Source organism: Amblyomma maculatum, chromosome 11 (assembly GCF_055883805.1).
Source record: "Amblyomma maculatum isolate TAMU_Amacu chromosome 11, ASM5588380v1, whole genome shotgun sequence".
Lineage (NCBI taxonomy): Eukaryota > Metazoa > Arthropoda > Arachnida > Ixodida > Ixodidae > Amblyomma > Amblyomma maculatum.
Window position 1 is genome coordinate 52,945,137 of NC_139354.1, and position 15,574 is coordinate 52,960,710.

General features: G+C 42.7%; 1 protein-coding gene across 1 annotated transcript in view; it reads left to right on the forward strand.

Moving 5' to 3' along the window:
- The window catches only part of LOC146173811 (uncharacterized), a 28,506-nt gene extending 18,122 nt beyond the window's left edge, over positions 1 to 10,384 (forward strand). The window contains exons 9-12 of the mRNA XM_084585276.1: positions 1,446 to 1,709; positions 6,247 to 6,531; positions 7,391 to 7,508; positions 9,983 to 10,384. Coding sequence (XP_084441402.1) covers positions 1,446 to 1,709; positions 6,247 to 6,531; positions 7,391 to 7,508; positions 9,983 to 10,109 — 794 coding nt within the window. The 3' untranslated portion in view covers positions 10,110 to 10,384. The remainder of the gene's footprint in view (positions 1 to 1,445; positions 1,710 to 6,246; positions 6,532 to 7,390; positions 7,509 to 9,982) is intronic.
- Positions 10,385 to 15,574: the final 5,190 nt, after the last annotated feature.

A 15,574-nucleotide genomic window follows, 5' to 3' on the forward strand; every position in this document is an offset into this window, starting at 1 on the left:
CAATAGATCCTCATCACCCTGTGGTAGTGCCATAGATGAAATTTTCTAAATGGCGTACAAATTCAGATAATGATGATGATCGAACAGCAGAATCTGGAAGAGAGTTCCAGTCCTTACAAGCTCGCGGAAAATAACTAAACTTGAAGCAATTATTTTTTATAGCCGGCAATGGAATGAACCTACTATGACGATGCCTTGATGTCTCATTAGTTTTGATCTCAAAGGAGTCTGATTTATTATTTTTAGATAATTATTGATAATGAGGTAAAGAGTTTTTAGTCTTTCATACCTGGTTCTGCTTTCTAACGTTGGTAGTTGGGCTTGTTGGCAGAGGTCCGTTGAAGAATGGTTACGGCGGTATTTATTATATATAAAACTTGCAGCGAGCCGCTGAACCCTATCTAGCTTGGGAATGTTAGTTGCTGTGTGAGGATTCCATACTACTTTGGCATATTCGATAATTGGTCTGACTAGGGTTTTGTAAGCCAGGCACTTTAAATCAGGGGGAGCACTGTGCATTGTGCGCCGCAGGTACCATAGTGTTTTAAAAGCTTTGGAGATGACATTTTCCATGTGGGTATTCCATCGTAGGTCTGATGTAAAAGTTAAGCCTAGGTATTTATACTGATCAACTCTTTCGAGCATGTAACCATTTATTTGATCATTGAAAATAAGAGCATTCTTTTTCCTAGTTACTGACATGAATACAGACTTTTTTAAGTTTAACTCCATCTGCCAGTCGTTACACCAATTGACTATTCTTTGTAGGGTTAAATTTAATTTAATCTGTTCATCAATCGTATTTACGCTACTGTACATCCCGCAGTCGTCAGCAAACAGTCTTATTGGAACATCAATGCTACTTTGCAAATCATTAATGAAGATGAGAAAGAGGAGTGGGCCTAAAACGGCACCCTGTGGCACACCAGAAGCAACAGGAAGAATGCTAGATTCACCTGTAACAAATACACACTGTTCACGAGAGAATATATACACGGAAAACCACTGTGTGAGTGTTTGATTTTTAAAGACCGCATTAACCTTATATAACAATTTTTGGTGTGAAACTTTATCAAATGCTTTCGCAAAGTCAAGGTATATAATGTTTGTTTGATCACGTGAATTTATTGCTTCTACGAGGTCATGAACTATTTCTATCAGTTGGGTAGCTGTGGACAGTCCCTTTCGGAAGCCATGCTGGCGATAATACAGGGTACCATTCTGGTCGAGGTAGTTGAGCAGGTGTTTAGATATGATATGTTCAAGCAACTTCGAAACTGTACTAGTGAGCGAGATTGGGCGATAATTGCTAATCGGAAGCAAAGCCTTCATAGAGGTATTAGTAACCCGTCTTGTCAAAGGAGGTGAATCGGACAAATTTCTCATCCACTTTTTGTGCCCAAATATCCACTTAACATTTGTCGTCCTGAAACATTCTTCCGCAGGTCCATTTCCACCCTACCCAACTATGCACGGTATAAAGGAAAACAAAGCAGTGGTCTCCTGGAAGGAAGCAATGGACCCTAGATACGTTATAAACTCCTACAACATTTCGATTGATGGTGAGGCTAGCTCCATCACTGCACACACCGACTTCAACTTAACTGAGCTTGACCCATGGAACAACTACACCGTCAGCGTTTCTTCCTGTTACCACGAGACTCTCTGCGGACAAGGGAGGTCAGTCACATTCACCACTGATGTGTCAGGTGAGTCAACGAAGTGTCTTTTCCGAAGCGTTCAGCCTTTCAAAAGCAGTCTGTGAACATGGTCTTTCATTCAGACGCATTACAGCAGCACTTGCAAAGAGCACTGAAACGTTTGCAGCAAAATACTTTGTTTTGTATTTTGCAATGGCCTTTACTTTCAGTTGATTATCGGGAAGCCGAGTTTGAGAACTCAAGGAAGATGTTTTCTTTTCTTTTCCAAAATTACGCCACCGCAATTTCTTTTATCAGGGGTGCGAGGCTCAGTAGCTTCCCCGCAGTAATAAAAAGCACACATTTAGCAAGGCGGAAAGCACTCTTCACCTTCCACGAGGGATATTTCCCAGAGGGGGCTGCGTTTAAAAACAATCCTAGAGCATCGAAGAAATGCGAACGCTTGAGCGTTGTAGCTGTTACTGTGGAAATGAAGGCATATCATTTTATATTTATTTTACCTTTCATTTTTATTTGTTTTATTCTTAATTCTTAGCAGGGGGCGGCAGAAAGTTAGGTGGGCGGATGGGATTAAGAAGTTCGCAGGGGTCAAGTGGATGCAACTAGCACAGAACCGGGTTAAGTGGAGAAATACGGAAGAGGCCTTTTCCTGCAGTGGGTATAGTCAGGCTGATGATGATGATGATGATGATGATGATGATGATGATGATGATGATGATGATGATGATGATGATTCTCACTTACATTTGGATCGCATCCCCGCCTCGGCGGCCGCTTTTCGGTGCAGGCGAAAAGCCAGGCGCCCATGTGCTGTGCAACGTCAGTGCACGTTAAAGAACCCCAGGTGGTCGAAATTTCCAGAGTTCTCCACTACGGCATCTCTCATAGCCTGAGTCACTTTGGGACGCTAAACCCCACAAACCAAACCAAACCATCTCACTTACATTGTTAATTTCAGGCTCTTTTATTTTTTTTTCTTCCTAGCGTTTTTGCTTGTTTTTCTTTTCATCAATGCATTTCATCTTCCTTAAGCTAGACAACAAGAATTATGGGCACGTTTGCAGGAAGCCGGCGTACAATAGCGGCTCGTGGGCTAAGCCGGGGCGAGGAACAATGGCGATTCAATTCCTTAGCGTGGACACGATTTTGTTTTTTCAGCTAATGAGGACAATTTCTTGTGGCACGCTCTAATGACGTCAGTCGTAAGGCAAGGAATGGTTTAGCATTAGTATATGCCTTCCGAAAGAAATTAATACTTCCGCCGCCCTTCATGCTCTGATACATTCAAAACCCAGAGCGTAAAACAGAAGTCACGCTTAGAAGCAATTGCCAGCGATGATAAACCAAGTTGAAGTTCATCGTTTTTGGCATTGAAGAGGGAAGAGCTGTTTACATCTGAATCCGCACATACCTCAGATTATTGTAACGCATAAGCCATACACATAAAAAAGTACGTTAAGACATTTATTTTTCACACATCAGCCTATATAGTACAGGGGCTCGAAGCTGGTAAGACGATGCTAACTTTGATAGCGTCTTATTCCCGTCAAATATTTTAATTCATAATTATCTGCAAAGCAAGGAATATGACTATTAGGGTGACTCAGGGTCTCTTCTATCAGGGGAAATAGCTTAAAAGCGTTTACGCTAATCACCAAATATATTATGAAAGAATTGTATAAAAACAGCAACACTTTCTTTTTACGCAAGCTTGCCTTAAGGCATATTATAGAAACTCATGTAAATTATTTTCGGTAAGGGACCGGGGCAGGCTATCATTCTTGTTGTTGTCGGTGAGCCATTTAGAGAAGTCTTCTTCCCTTGTTGTGGTTAGTCCCACTTCGCGCAGAATCTGTGTCCTTGATGCCCTTGTCCCTGCACAAGTCCACAGCAGGTGGCGAACATCCACTTCTGCAGCTCGTGTGGAGCACTTCGGGCATGTGGTGGGTCCGATGTCTTCTTGGGATTCCCATCGGCATGTTACCGAAGGGGTAAGGGCAGCCCCAGCTCTCATCTTTCTAAGGGAAACCTCCTCCAATCTCGCTAAGTTATGAGGGAGGGGGAAGTTACATGGGGGAATGAGGGCCCGTGTACTTTACCTTAAAGAGTATGCTAAGATGGGAACAGCGGAGTGGGCATCAAAAGGGAGCCTGGTGGTGTGTGAATTAATGTTTGGAACTTCGTTTGTGAGGTGTTCAGCTTTTCTCTGCTCAGCGTTCTTAGCATCGTCTCTTGTCCAATGTATCTGGGTGTGTATCTTTGTTGTTTTTTTGAGTGCGTGGACTTCCTGCGTTACACATTGTGTCTTTGTCACTTTCTTCAGTTGTTTTATGGCGGCAAATGAGCCTGTATAGATGTGGGTTTCTGTTATAGAATCTATTTTATTTATGGCATCCATAGCATCGCATATTGCATAGAGTTCCATCACAAGCGGGTCCGGGTATTCTGAACCATATTCATTATGTATCTTTAGTTCACTGTGTGTTGAGCTGGTAGCTGCTGTTCTACCGCCATTTTCTATAGTTGCTTATTCCGTATATACAATACACGCACCTGGAAGTACATCAACCAGAGGTCGAGATGCCATCTTTTCTTTACGATGAAGCCGAGTAGTCTTGTTTGTCGTAATTGTCGTGAATTCCCAAGGAGGGGGGTCAGACATTGGTGGTGTTTGCACTGTCACTTCGTTATATAAGGCTGCTAAAGATATAATGTACTTTCGCTTCATATTCCTTGATGCCTCACGTTCAATTAATTCTGTCAACGTATTCAGCTGTGCAGGTTCTTGAAAAATAGGGATATGTGTAAGTTTTGGTAAGCTCGGGATTGTGCGCATCGCATTTCTATTTATTGTTTCCAATTCCGCCAACTGCCACCTCGTCTGTCTGTGCTCTTGCTCGTTTATCAGGGATACAAGAACACTAGTACCCTGTATATCCTGTTATTGAATATAACCTATTGTGTTCCTGTATCAAGAACGCCCATGAATGCAGCCGGCCGTACAATAATTTTGTTTTGATTTCACCAACTTTATTTGAGAGCCCATGGCAGTTCCATTATGTAATCTGTTGCCAATTGTTTCACCTATTTCTATCCATGATGTATGCTGCTCTGAATGAGGTGTGTCAGTTGCGTAAGTGTGTCCAGTACCGCCTCCAATATTGTTGTGTTAATGGCAAGTTTACAATTCGGAGCACCCACTAACCTTGCTGTCGTACTGCCTGCAAACGTATCTTTCAGTTTTTCTGAACTCTCCTTCGGGGTCGGCGCTTCTCCGCAGCGCCGCCTGCTCACTGTACGAAGCCTATACGCGCTTTTATTTTTGTGTCGTAGCTGGGAAAGTTGTGCTGAAAGTATCGCAATTTCTTTTTCTATTGCATCCTCCTGGCTTGTGGAGTCTTGAAGTTCCGAAAATTCATCAGCAGTGAATGCCCTTGTGCTCCGTTTTGTCATCGAAATTATCATCGAGTAAAATGCTTTTGTGTGAAAAATACCGGGAAGGAGAAAAGCTCTCACGTTTCATAACAGTGAAAAATCTTATTTATAGCTGCAAATGCAATATCTGCATAATATATAGGACAGCCTTTTTAGCTCTGCTGTACAGTAACCGATTATTCGGTTTTAATTATTAAGAAACAGCGTGGGCGAAAGCACGCACAATAAGACAGGAGCACAGGAACAATCGCTCAGATTTAACTACGAATTAACTAGAAATACATTGTTCGGACGTATGCGTCATCGGTTGGGTCGTCTTTAAAACAAACGCACTGTCGGATATCAGTATGCGTTTTCGTACCGGCTGTTTCGCTTATCTTTAAAGTCTAATAATCCCAGGTTTCGATCTTGATGCTTATGTTTGTATTTTTAACTTTTCTATCATTGATAGGAGATAATTCAATAAATTTAAGATATTAAGTATTATAAAATACCCATGTCTATGTGCACGTGCCATGCTCGCCATTTAATCTTGGTAGCAGCTTCGCTTATTGGACCACACTTGCTTCATTTTCGTGTACATCCATTCAGATGCATTTTTTTACATGTCTTTATAATAAATTACAAACCTAAGGGCATACGTGTAAACATCTTGACACGAAGTTCTGTTCTCTTTGTTAGTTCGCGCTCAAAACCTTCAGGTACTGCTTTAGCACTTGCGATCACAGCCATGTGCGACCCTTTTTACTTTATGCCAGATCGTTCTAGTTGCCTTTTGAGTTTTTAGTCAGTTTCCTTGCCAACTTTAAATTAAGCTTTGCGAGGGTTACGGACATTTAACTTTTCATCAACGGCTGCGGAGGTGGGCTGTCATCGTCACCGCCAAGTTGCTTAGTTCCTTGTGGACGCTAGTAAACAAAAAAAAAGCCGCCTCTAGTGCCACGATGGGATGCTCATTTGTTGAATCAGCATTGCCAGCACAAGGCGACAATATGTTGCCAAAGCACTTCACGATTGTCTACAAAGTACTTTGCTTAAGTGAACGATGGTATGTTACTACAGCGTCAAGCATCTGATGGCGCTTTGAATTTCGTTTCTACCATAGCATGAGAATAACTTGAATCAACTGAATTCTCTCTCCCATGCTCAGCACCGTCGAAGCCAACGACACTAACGGCTGGGCAAATCAGCACGGAGTGGATGTTCATCGAATGGGGACGCCCTGAAACAGCCAACGGTCCCATTAGCGGTTATAACGTTAGCTTCGAGGGCAAAAACATTTCATTCACTGCCACAACCACAGAGCTCTCATATAACGCCACCCAACTAAGTCCAGGTGTGACGTACAAAGTGCTCGTTTACGCATTCAACTATGGGTACTACGGAGAAAAATGTGGACCCCCAGCAATGCTCACAGCCTCAACAACCAGTTATGGTAAGTAATGTACGTGTACATACGCATGTCTTAGACTCGGTGGCCGCGGCGTCCATCGGCACAACAGTGGCGTTCCAGGCATAAATATGTATGACCTTCGCAATAAGCAGCAGCTACGGTTCTAACTAACAAATGATTATATGTGTTACTACATAAGCGTAGGCAAAGCTACAAATACGGCTAGATGCGCCTTGTCCGGTGCATTTTTTTGTCATGGTGCTTACGTGCCGTGCGCTGATGCATTTACCATGATTGTAGAGTGGACTAACACTCTTTCTTGTCATAGAGACTCCACAAACATTCTTTCACACTTTTATTAGTACAAAGTAGTAATGTAAAATTGCAGTAGAGACACTTTTCTTAAAAGATTCTGTTAGATATGGCTCTGTTAAGAGGCTTCAAAATACGATGACCTAAACTAGCACTAGAAGCTTTCAGTTACCATTGTAATGGCGCCGACTGTAATAGATGAAACAGTCTAGGGTCCTTAGCGCGAAAATTCACTATTTTTAGCGCCAATGAAGACGAAGCAACCACGGAAGTGTAGAGAGCTCTCCAAATATTAATGTCACTTGTTTTCGACACCAGCACTGATTAAAAAAGTATATAGCAACATAACTGTTTTTATGGTACAAGCACTAGAAGTAGCGGAATAATTTAGGACACCGTACGCTGCTGCGGATCCGTTACGTAAGAAGCTTCAGCCGGAGCTTCCTCGCAAACGTGTGGCAGGCCTGGTCGCTCAGTCTGATCTATCAAAGTTAACCTAACTTATTTAAATATTCAGACTAGCATACCAACGTGCTCTAGAATGCTTACGTTGAGCAATAATCGATTTGTTTTTTTTTTTTCTTTTCAGCTCCTACAAAAGGCTCGACCTCTATAATCGTGCTGATCATTTCCGTCGCAGTTTTCATTGTCACCCTTGCTATTGTGGTCGGATTCTTGCTCTGGAAAAACTTGAAGCCAAGAGAAAGGTGATAACTCTTTATCTATTTCTTTTTTTGCGAAGGAAATGAACTCTGCTCTAGTACCAATCTCAACAAGAAAACATTTTATACAGACTGAGCTATAAAATATATTCTATGGCTCAGCCTGCATATTTTTTTTTATACCTCTCAAAGCTGCTCCAATCTAACGGCCATTCTCGATGCTGCCTACCTTAAAAAAAGCATCTACGCTCTTACAGCAGACATATAAATTGTGACGCTAATGCAGACCTTGATTATCAGCATCTGCTTATAAACTACTCGAGATAAGCATGTTCCGAATTCACGCTATATTTTGTTTTTCTTTCTTAAAAAGGGTGAGTCGGGACTGTAAGCTCTAGTAGCAGCTTGGCTGAAGGTTCGAGATAGTAGCAATACAGGAACAAGACGCGGCCTTCGCATCGTTTCAGAGACTCATGAATAAATGGCTACTGAGTGTTACATATACACGATATAGGAATAACTCCCGAGGTGCACGCAGATGTAGAATTTGAAAGGCACAGGTGTACATCTTCTACACAACAATGAGTAAATATTTTTATTCGCTCATTTATTATGGAACCACGTTACAGGTATATAGACCCAAAGTTCACACCACTTATACACACTAAATAAAGTGGTTCATGTTTTACTTATAGCACGTTTTTCGACCTTTGCCATTTAATCCTACAGAACAGAATTTTATTCGTGCAACCTTAAGCGTATACATTGCCAAGCCTAAGCAAACTCCACTAAATACGTTTAACTCCCACAGGCTGCCCTTGACGACCAAAAAGAGGAGCTATTTCATTTATAAAGCCGCTGACATCCCAGGCAGAGTCGTCAAAATATTTAGTTTCTGGGCACGAAACCTATTATATACGGTGCCACAATTTGACGACAGGGGAAAATAACGTGTATTTTTGCCACCTCGCGCCGAATCACAAAATCCTAATAGTCTTGGTTTTCCTTTCTGAACAAAAGGGGGGTGGGTAGTAGCGATTGGTGAGACCTAAGAACTCCTTTACCTCTTTGTTATAGCGCTATGACGCTTGGTTAAGCTTCGACGTGTAAGTGTGTTTCTACTCATTTGCTTGTAACACTGAAGCATAAGGTACAGTTACTTCCATTAAAACTGAGAACTTTGCACATTTTTTTCCGTTTTATTATGGCAAAACAGTATTAAAGTGTAAAATATCGTGTCTCTCGTCTACTTAATAACTCCATTTGGAAGAGCGACTCATGCTCCAATATTTTCAAAAATGAATTTTCACAAAAAAATGGTTTTAAATTTTGTGCTTTCAATAGACGCTCTTTGTTTAAATTCTCAACTTTTTGGAGCAGACGCTATTTCGTTTGTTATGCTCAACGACAGAATCCTTTTAGGCTTTTCAATCTGTTATCAATATGGTCAAAGCGTCCATACAGCTCAGTACGAGTGAAAATATGTAGCTCCTTGCTGCCCTCAAGCTGTTGTAGACCGCAGAGCTGAGCGGCGCCAGCTAGGTCTTATTTTTCTGAAAACGAAGGTGTTTCATTGCTGGCAATTGATTTTGCCTACCTTATAAAGAATACGAGCCAAGCGGCAAACATCGTAGGGAACGTAGCACTAATAAGAATGAACTTGAGTTCCTGGCATCCAGTCACTTTTGAAGTGGCTGGATGCCAGGAACTCAAGTTCATTCTTATTAGTGCTACGTTCCCTACGATGTTTGCCGCTTGGCTCGTATTCTTTATTAGGTAGGTAAAATCAATTTAGGTAGGTAAATTAGGTAGGTAAAATAAAATCAAAAATCAAAAAAAAAAAAAGAAATCTCCATGCAGACGTACGAATTTCTTAAAAGTGTTTGCCGTTTCAAGCCGAATTAATGCCCAGAGCTATTTAGCTAACAGGTTAAAAATGATGCAGCGGCGTACCAATTTCATACATTTTTATTGCGAAATATTTGTGGTATTTTTTCCTCCCACCAGCAGTACGCATGCAAACATTGGGGCACATCTGCAGGCTGGACCATGCACGCTGGAAGCAATTGCGGCAGCGCTGACTTAGGCGCACTGGGCAGCCTGCATATAGAGAGGCATTGCAATCATAATACATGTGGGACAGAGTACGCTTTTTTAAGTAGTATGTTTTTTTTGTGTGTAATTCGCAACCTTTGCTCGCAGCCAGAACCTGGAAAATAGTATAATGTACAGGTATGGTATAAGTATCACGTGAATCATCATTAGTGTTTGCGCTCTGCACGCTGGGCATGAAAACATGATGCTTGGTTTTGCGGCTCTGAATTTCCACAAATATGTCAGCGACGTTTCTAAAACCCGAATTCTATAAATAACTAAAATGCTGCTTCGAGAGCACAGCGTTTTTTGCATTGCTTCTCTTTCTAAAAGTCGTTTCTGCTAAATAACGTTATGCTTTATGAGAAGCTTCGTGTACAGAAAATATTGCAATTTAGAATATTGTTCTTTTTATTTTCGCATAGAACAGCGCTAACCAGTGAGGAACAAGAAACGGAAATGTTCACAATGAAACCTCGCCTCAGACTTCGTCACATGCTTTGCCCTAAAGGAGAATTTGGCGAAGAACACAGTGATCAGCCAGCCTCCTGAAAAATATCGTCTGTAGCATAAAAATATGGGGTAATTTATCGTCTGCTTTTTTTTTTCAATAAAGTATACGTTGTACCGTGTGTATATCTGCTCTGGAGACGAATTTGACTCCAAGCAGTAGTTAGTGAACCTAAACGTCGTTAATTATAGTGGCTATATAAACATTTTCTGGTTTACAGGCCTTTTAGTTGTATGGTTTTCATCACATTTAAGTTCAAAGCGTGAAGAATTAATTCTTAGGATGGACACTTATTGTAATAAACTAAATTTTTATCCTGTTGACTCGACACTTTGATCATACCTATTTTCGCCATTCAAAAGGTTTTCTCTTGCCACGATGTCTAAAATGGAGTCAATTAAACACTGCGCTCTCTAACACAACAGTAAATTAAGCATAGTCCGCTTTACTTGCAATTGTAGACCATGTATCATTATTCAACCTGTATTGCCCACCTCAGCATACTTAGTAAAAGTTCGACTTCTGCCTTTCAATGGCAAAACATTCCTAAATGATACGATTCAGATTTCCAAGCACGAGGTAGTCAGGAATCATCATATGTTTCTATTAAGGCGATCGATATTTATTTTTGTCAGATTGCACCAATTATCTGAGTCATGTCTGTCTTAGTGAGCAAATCAAACAAAAACAACAAAATGTAAGCAAGTTGTAAAACCAGTAGCGTTTTCCTTAGTTTCGTATTCTAGAGAAGAGCAAAGATCAGCGAGTTCGCAGTTTTTGTAGAGCGCATAGCCTGGCTAGAACAAGGAGCTGAAGCGAAATTTCTACCTCCACTTGTTTCTCTACCCTTAGCCATCAGGAGCCCTTCATGCGTGGTACATAAGCCTCTTTTAATACTTCAGAGAAGAAAGTCTTTCAGCTTTCTCGCTGTTAATTTTTCATTTCTGTATTTTTCTATCCACTGTTTCTGCAAGCAGTAATGCTTACACGGTGACAAGACCCTCTAAATTAATATTTTTTGCATAACGATAGTGAAAGAGCATACATTCGATGCAAGGTCCATCGTGAGTTTATTAAAAAATTACACAATCAATCTGCTTTTGAATTCAATTTCTCTTTTTCCAAGCTCATCAAATCCACATATGAGCGTGATCTCTAGGCGTCTGTTACCCTGGAGCCGACTGTCGCCTGTCGAAACAAATGAAACGGCCTGGTCAGTTGCATACCCGTCAGCCCTTGCGGGCTCAATTCATCCGCCTATGTTTTATTATCTACTCAAAATCATCCCGCAAAAAGAACAAACAGCCAAAATTTTGTCATTCTGCTCTTTCAAACAAATTTGAATATTTAATGGAATTTTCATCATCAAGAAAATTTCTTGCTGTCACTGCAGACGGCGAGTGTGTCATATTTCATACCATATCTTCAATTTCAACACTTCCTTTGTATGCTGAGTATTTATTCCATTTTTTTCGCCTTTAGTTTATTTTTCTACTACATGCAAGCTTTACAAAAGTAAGAGAGGTGACAAACAGGCTAAGCAGGTGACTTTTTCCTGCACTGACATTGATAGCATAAGGCAGCATGCATCGTTTAGTATGGTGTGGTGCAAACCTGGTCAAAAAGGAGGGGGGGGGGGGGGAGGAACCATTTCTGCATGGTTACGTGACACACCAAGATGACCACTGGCAAACAGGTGGTGGGGGAGTAATGTATTTTAGGACTGCCATAGAAGCCACTGCGGAATCGCAAGCAGCAACAGGGGCTCGTCACGAGTGGCCGTGAACACGAATACCACGGCCGCAAACAAAAGGTCCTAAAAATTAATTCGGATTTTGCAGTTGGAGGCCGCAGCGGCCGGAGCCCGTGCTGCCCCGCCTGCGAGCTGGTTACGAGGGACGACGACGCCGACGACGACGCGAAGCGCAAAAACGGGCGCCAAAGAGCTGCGCTCTAAAAAAACGGTACACAAAATTTGGCACATGCTCCCGAGCTCCATGATTAGCGCTGAGATCGAAGAACATAAACCTGTTGGCATTTCCCACGTATCCTGGCCACGCAGCCAGGCTCCGATAAACTAACTGGAGTGGAAAAGCCGAAAGCCAGCCATTTGTATCAATGTTCCCTACTAAAAATTATACGGTGAACTTTGAACTGCTAAAGTGCGATGAGGTGACAGCGTCTGTTGCGCAGTGGTCCGAAACCCTTCACTGCGACAACTCTTTCCCTCTGTTTTCACTCCCACCTTTCTCCTTTTCCTTACGGCTAGGGTAAAGTGTCCGCAGAGAATTGTGACAGATAATCCACCGTTTCTTTCATGTAAACCAATTTGAAACAACACCGATTCCTGCTGTACTGCGTCTGCATCTGTATACTGTGTGGTGCGGCGTTCGAGGACGCGCCAAATGAGATTCGCCGCACGGACGCTTGGATCGGACGACGGCGAAGTCAGCTTCAAATATGGGTGAATCGCCTGATGACAGCATCACCAGTCGTGACGTCATGAACAGGTGTGACGTTATCATGACGTCAGTTCCGGTTATTGGACACATCCGGTAATGGCGTCAGGACTTCTCATGATATCACCAGGTGACGACGTCGTATTCAGTCATCTGCCATTATCATCATCATCATTGTGACTATCGCTATCACTAGCTACCACTAACTATCGTTATTGATCACTATCGATCACTAACTAGCGGTAGCGGTCTCCATGGCAACCGCGCTGGCATGACGGTACATAAGATAGCTAAGATACGTTTCTTACGTGCCTGGCGTAGCTGTCAGTGTGGTTAACAGTTATAGTAGGACAGGACGCCGGACGCGGACGTATGAGGCATTAATATAGACAAATGTGTGCGTGAAAGGTGGTTTACAGGGACAGCTGGCCAGAGTGCGTTTCGCTGCGCTGCAATCTCATTGGCGTTAAACGAAGCAGAACCGAACAGCAAAGTGGAGGGCCACTGTATGCCGAAGAAATTTACATAATAGGGCTTTCTAGCGTCCTCTGTGATCAGCGGTGCAAACTAAAGGTTGCGCCATTCGGTCCTCTGCGCATAAAAGTCACCTCATGATTACCGTGCTCATGGCGCATTCACCAGTGCAAAGAGAGATTTCGCAAAGCAGTACAGCTAGCCCGGACGATACTTAACAAGCGCCTCTGCTGCCGTCACCGTGCTTCCGTGTGGTCCAAGTCACTGTAAGTAATTTATTTACCGCATTAAAGTTTAAATTCAACTCATTCAGTTTTTTTTTTCGGAGTGGTTAAAAATAAAAGCTCTGAATAGCCCTGGACTAAAAATAGTTGTGGTTTAGCTCTGGTTAACCCTAGTTAACCAGTGCTAAACAAGAGCTAAAGTTAAAGCTCAGCCACTTTGGTCATCTGATGAGAAGAGAGGAGTCGCTGGAGAAAGATTTGATGTTGGGAAAGGTTGAGGGTCACCGGAGAAGGGGTAGGCAGCGAACGCGATGGTTAGATGGCATCCTCGAGGCGCTGCAGATGAAGTTATGTGATGTTAGGAAGATAGTGAGAGACTGGAAAGCGTGGCGTGATATGGTCCATAGGGTCACGAAGAGTCGGACACGACTGCACGACTGAACTGAATTGAACCCTAGCTGAATTGCGAAAGCGATGGCGGAAGCTTCTTTTGCCTGCTACATTATTCCCCTATCACACCCTATCAGTGTAAGGTGCTACATTATTATGGACACTTAAGCTCATCCTTTAAGGGTATGACGCGAGAGCGTAAGATATACCAGCCCACAAATAAAGTAACGCTTCAACCAAGCCGTGTGGACGTGCCTGCGTGTCGGAGGGGTAGCGAGAATGCAAACGGTTCTGGCAGGCTGATTCTGCTATCACCCTCCCATATGAAAGGAGCGACCCGAGTTGATAGCTCCTGCCCGTGGCATAGGGGTGACGTGAATTCCAATGTCATGGCAGGCTGATTTTTTTTATGGCGAGACCTCTTTTCACGGCGTAGCTGCGGCCATCCGAGGTCTCGCTTTGGCTGTCGTAATATTGCTTTCGCAATTAAATTGCTCTCAGCAAACTTTACACTCACAACGTTGCCCTCGGAACATTAGCAGCCGTTCAATCACGCGCTTGGTTTGGCCTTGCGTGGTTTGACCTTCGTCAGGCTTGAAGGTCAAGCACGCAAAGCGAGGAAAAGCTCTGGGTTGTGGCTCGCGTAGTAGGGCTTTCGCTATAAAGCTGCCTAGTTGGACCGCTATCTGGAAGAAACCGATAGTAAATATGGATATACGTTAGTTATGCTTTAGAGATGCTAGAACTTTCCGCTTTAAGGGTGGACATTTTTTTTCGCAGATGCCACCATGTTCATTTAAAACATGTGAGCAAACTTTTGACTCCTGTGACCATCCATCATCATAGGAGTACGTGTTGATGACCAAATGAATTGCCGGCGCGGCATCATCAGTGGGACCTTTTTCGGTTACTGCGTAACATCAGGTATTACCCCTACGAGTACTGCGCTGGCAGCTGATCGCAAAGGCATAGTCGACGTGGGCAGCAGCTAGAACACTGATAAGAGTAACGCTGTTTTCTCTCTAACGAGTAATCAGTGTCCACGTAGCATCCCCTTGTCAACAAACATGTCCAACCTTCGCATTGGCTCAACTAGGTTTGTTTGCGTCCAGTGCGTCCACATGTAAAAAGGGTACTCGTCCTATTTTGTGAGTGAAAGTTTTGCACATTCATTTCCGCTAACTGTTGACAACATATGACTGAGCGTTTCAAACCAGCAGGCTTTATGTGCAACCACCTGATTATTCTCGGAAGCAGCCACTAATCCAAATGTGTACTCTTTCATTTAAGGCCCCTACATTGTCTGAATGTTGTTACTTTCCTTAACTGCAAAAAGAGACCAGCCGCTTGAACTAGGCTATTCCAACAAACAATGCATCCCCATTTCCTACGTTCTTTTACCCTGCCTCCCCTCAAGGCGGATGTTATTACGTGAAAGCACTGCGTTTCTACAAACATACGGAACCCTTTTCCTTCAGTAAGTTATTAGTAATTTTCCTGTTATGCGTAGCATTAGTTATAATTTCTCAACTGTTATTTTGCTTGTAGAACATTCCGCTTTAAAAAAAGATGCAAACTGCTCTGTTGGCTAAGGTACACTGACAATTCTTATATCCAGAATGCACGCTGTCACGGCGTCTGCTTCCTAACGCACAAGCCCGGCACAGAACCGGTGATATTTTCCGTCAGGGCCTATTGCAAGTGCAAGCTCTCAGCGAAGTGCTTAATGGGCTGCCACTGTTGCTTTAATATATTTGCTCCTCTTCGGATGGTATGACAATTTTCACCAAACAAGCTTTAGTGAATAACTCTATATTGTCCTAATTAATAGACACTGCTGGAAAGCCAGCGTGTTTTAAAGCGATTCTTTTCGGTTATTATTTGCCCTGTAACGGATTTAGACTATAATAGAAAACCCAGCGCCTGTAGCCTTTTTGTGGCTAGCAATGCAATCCAGAC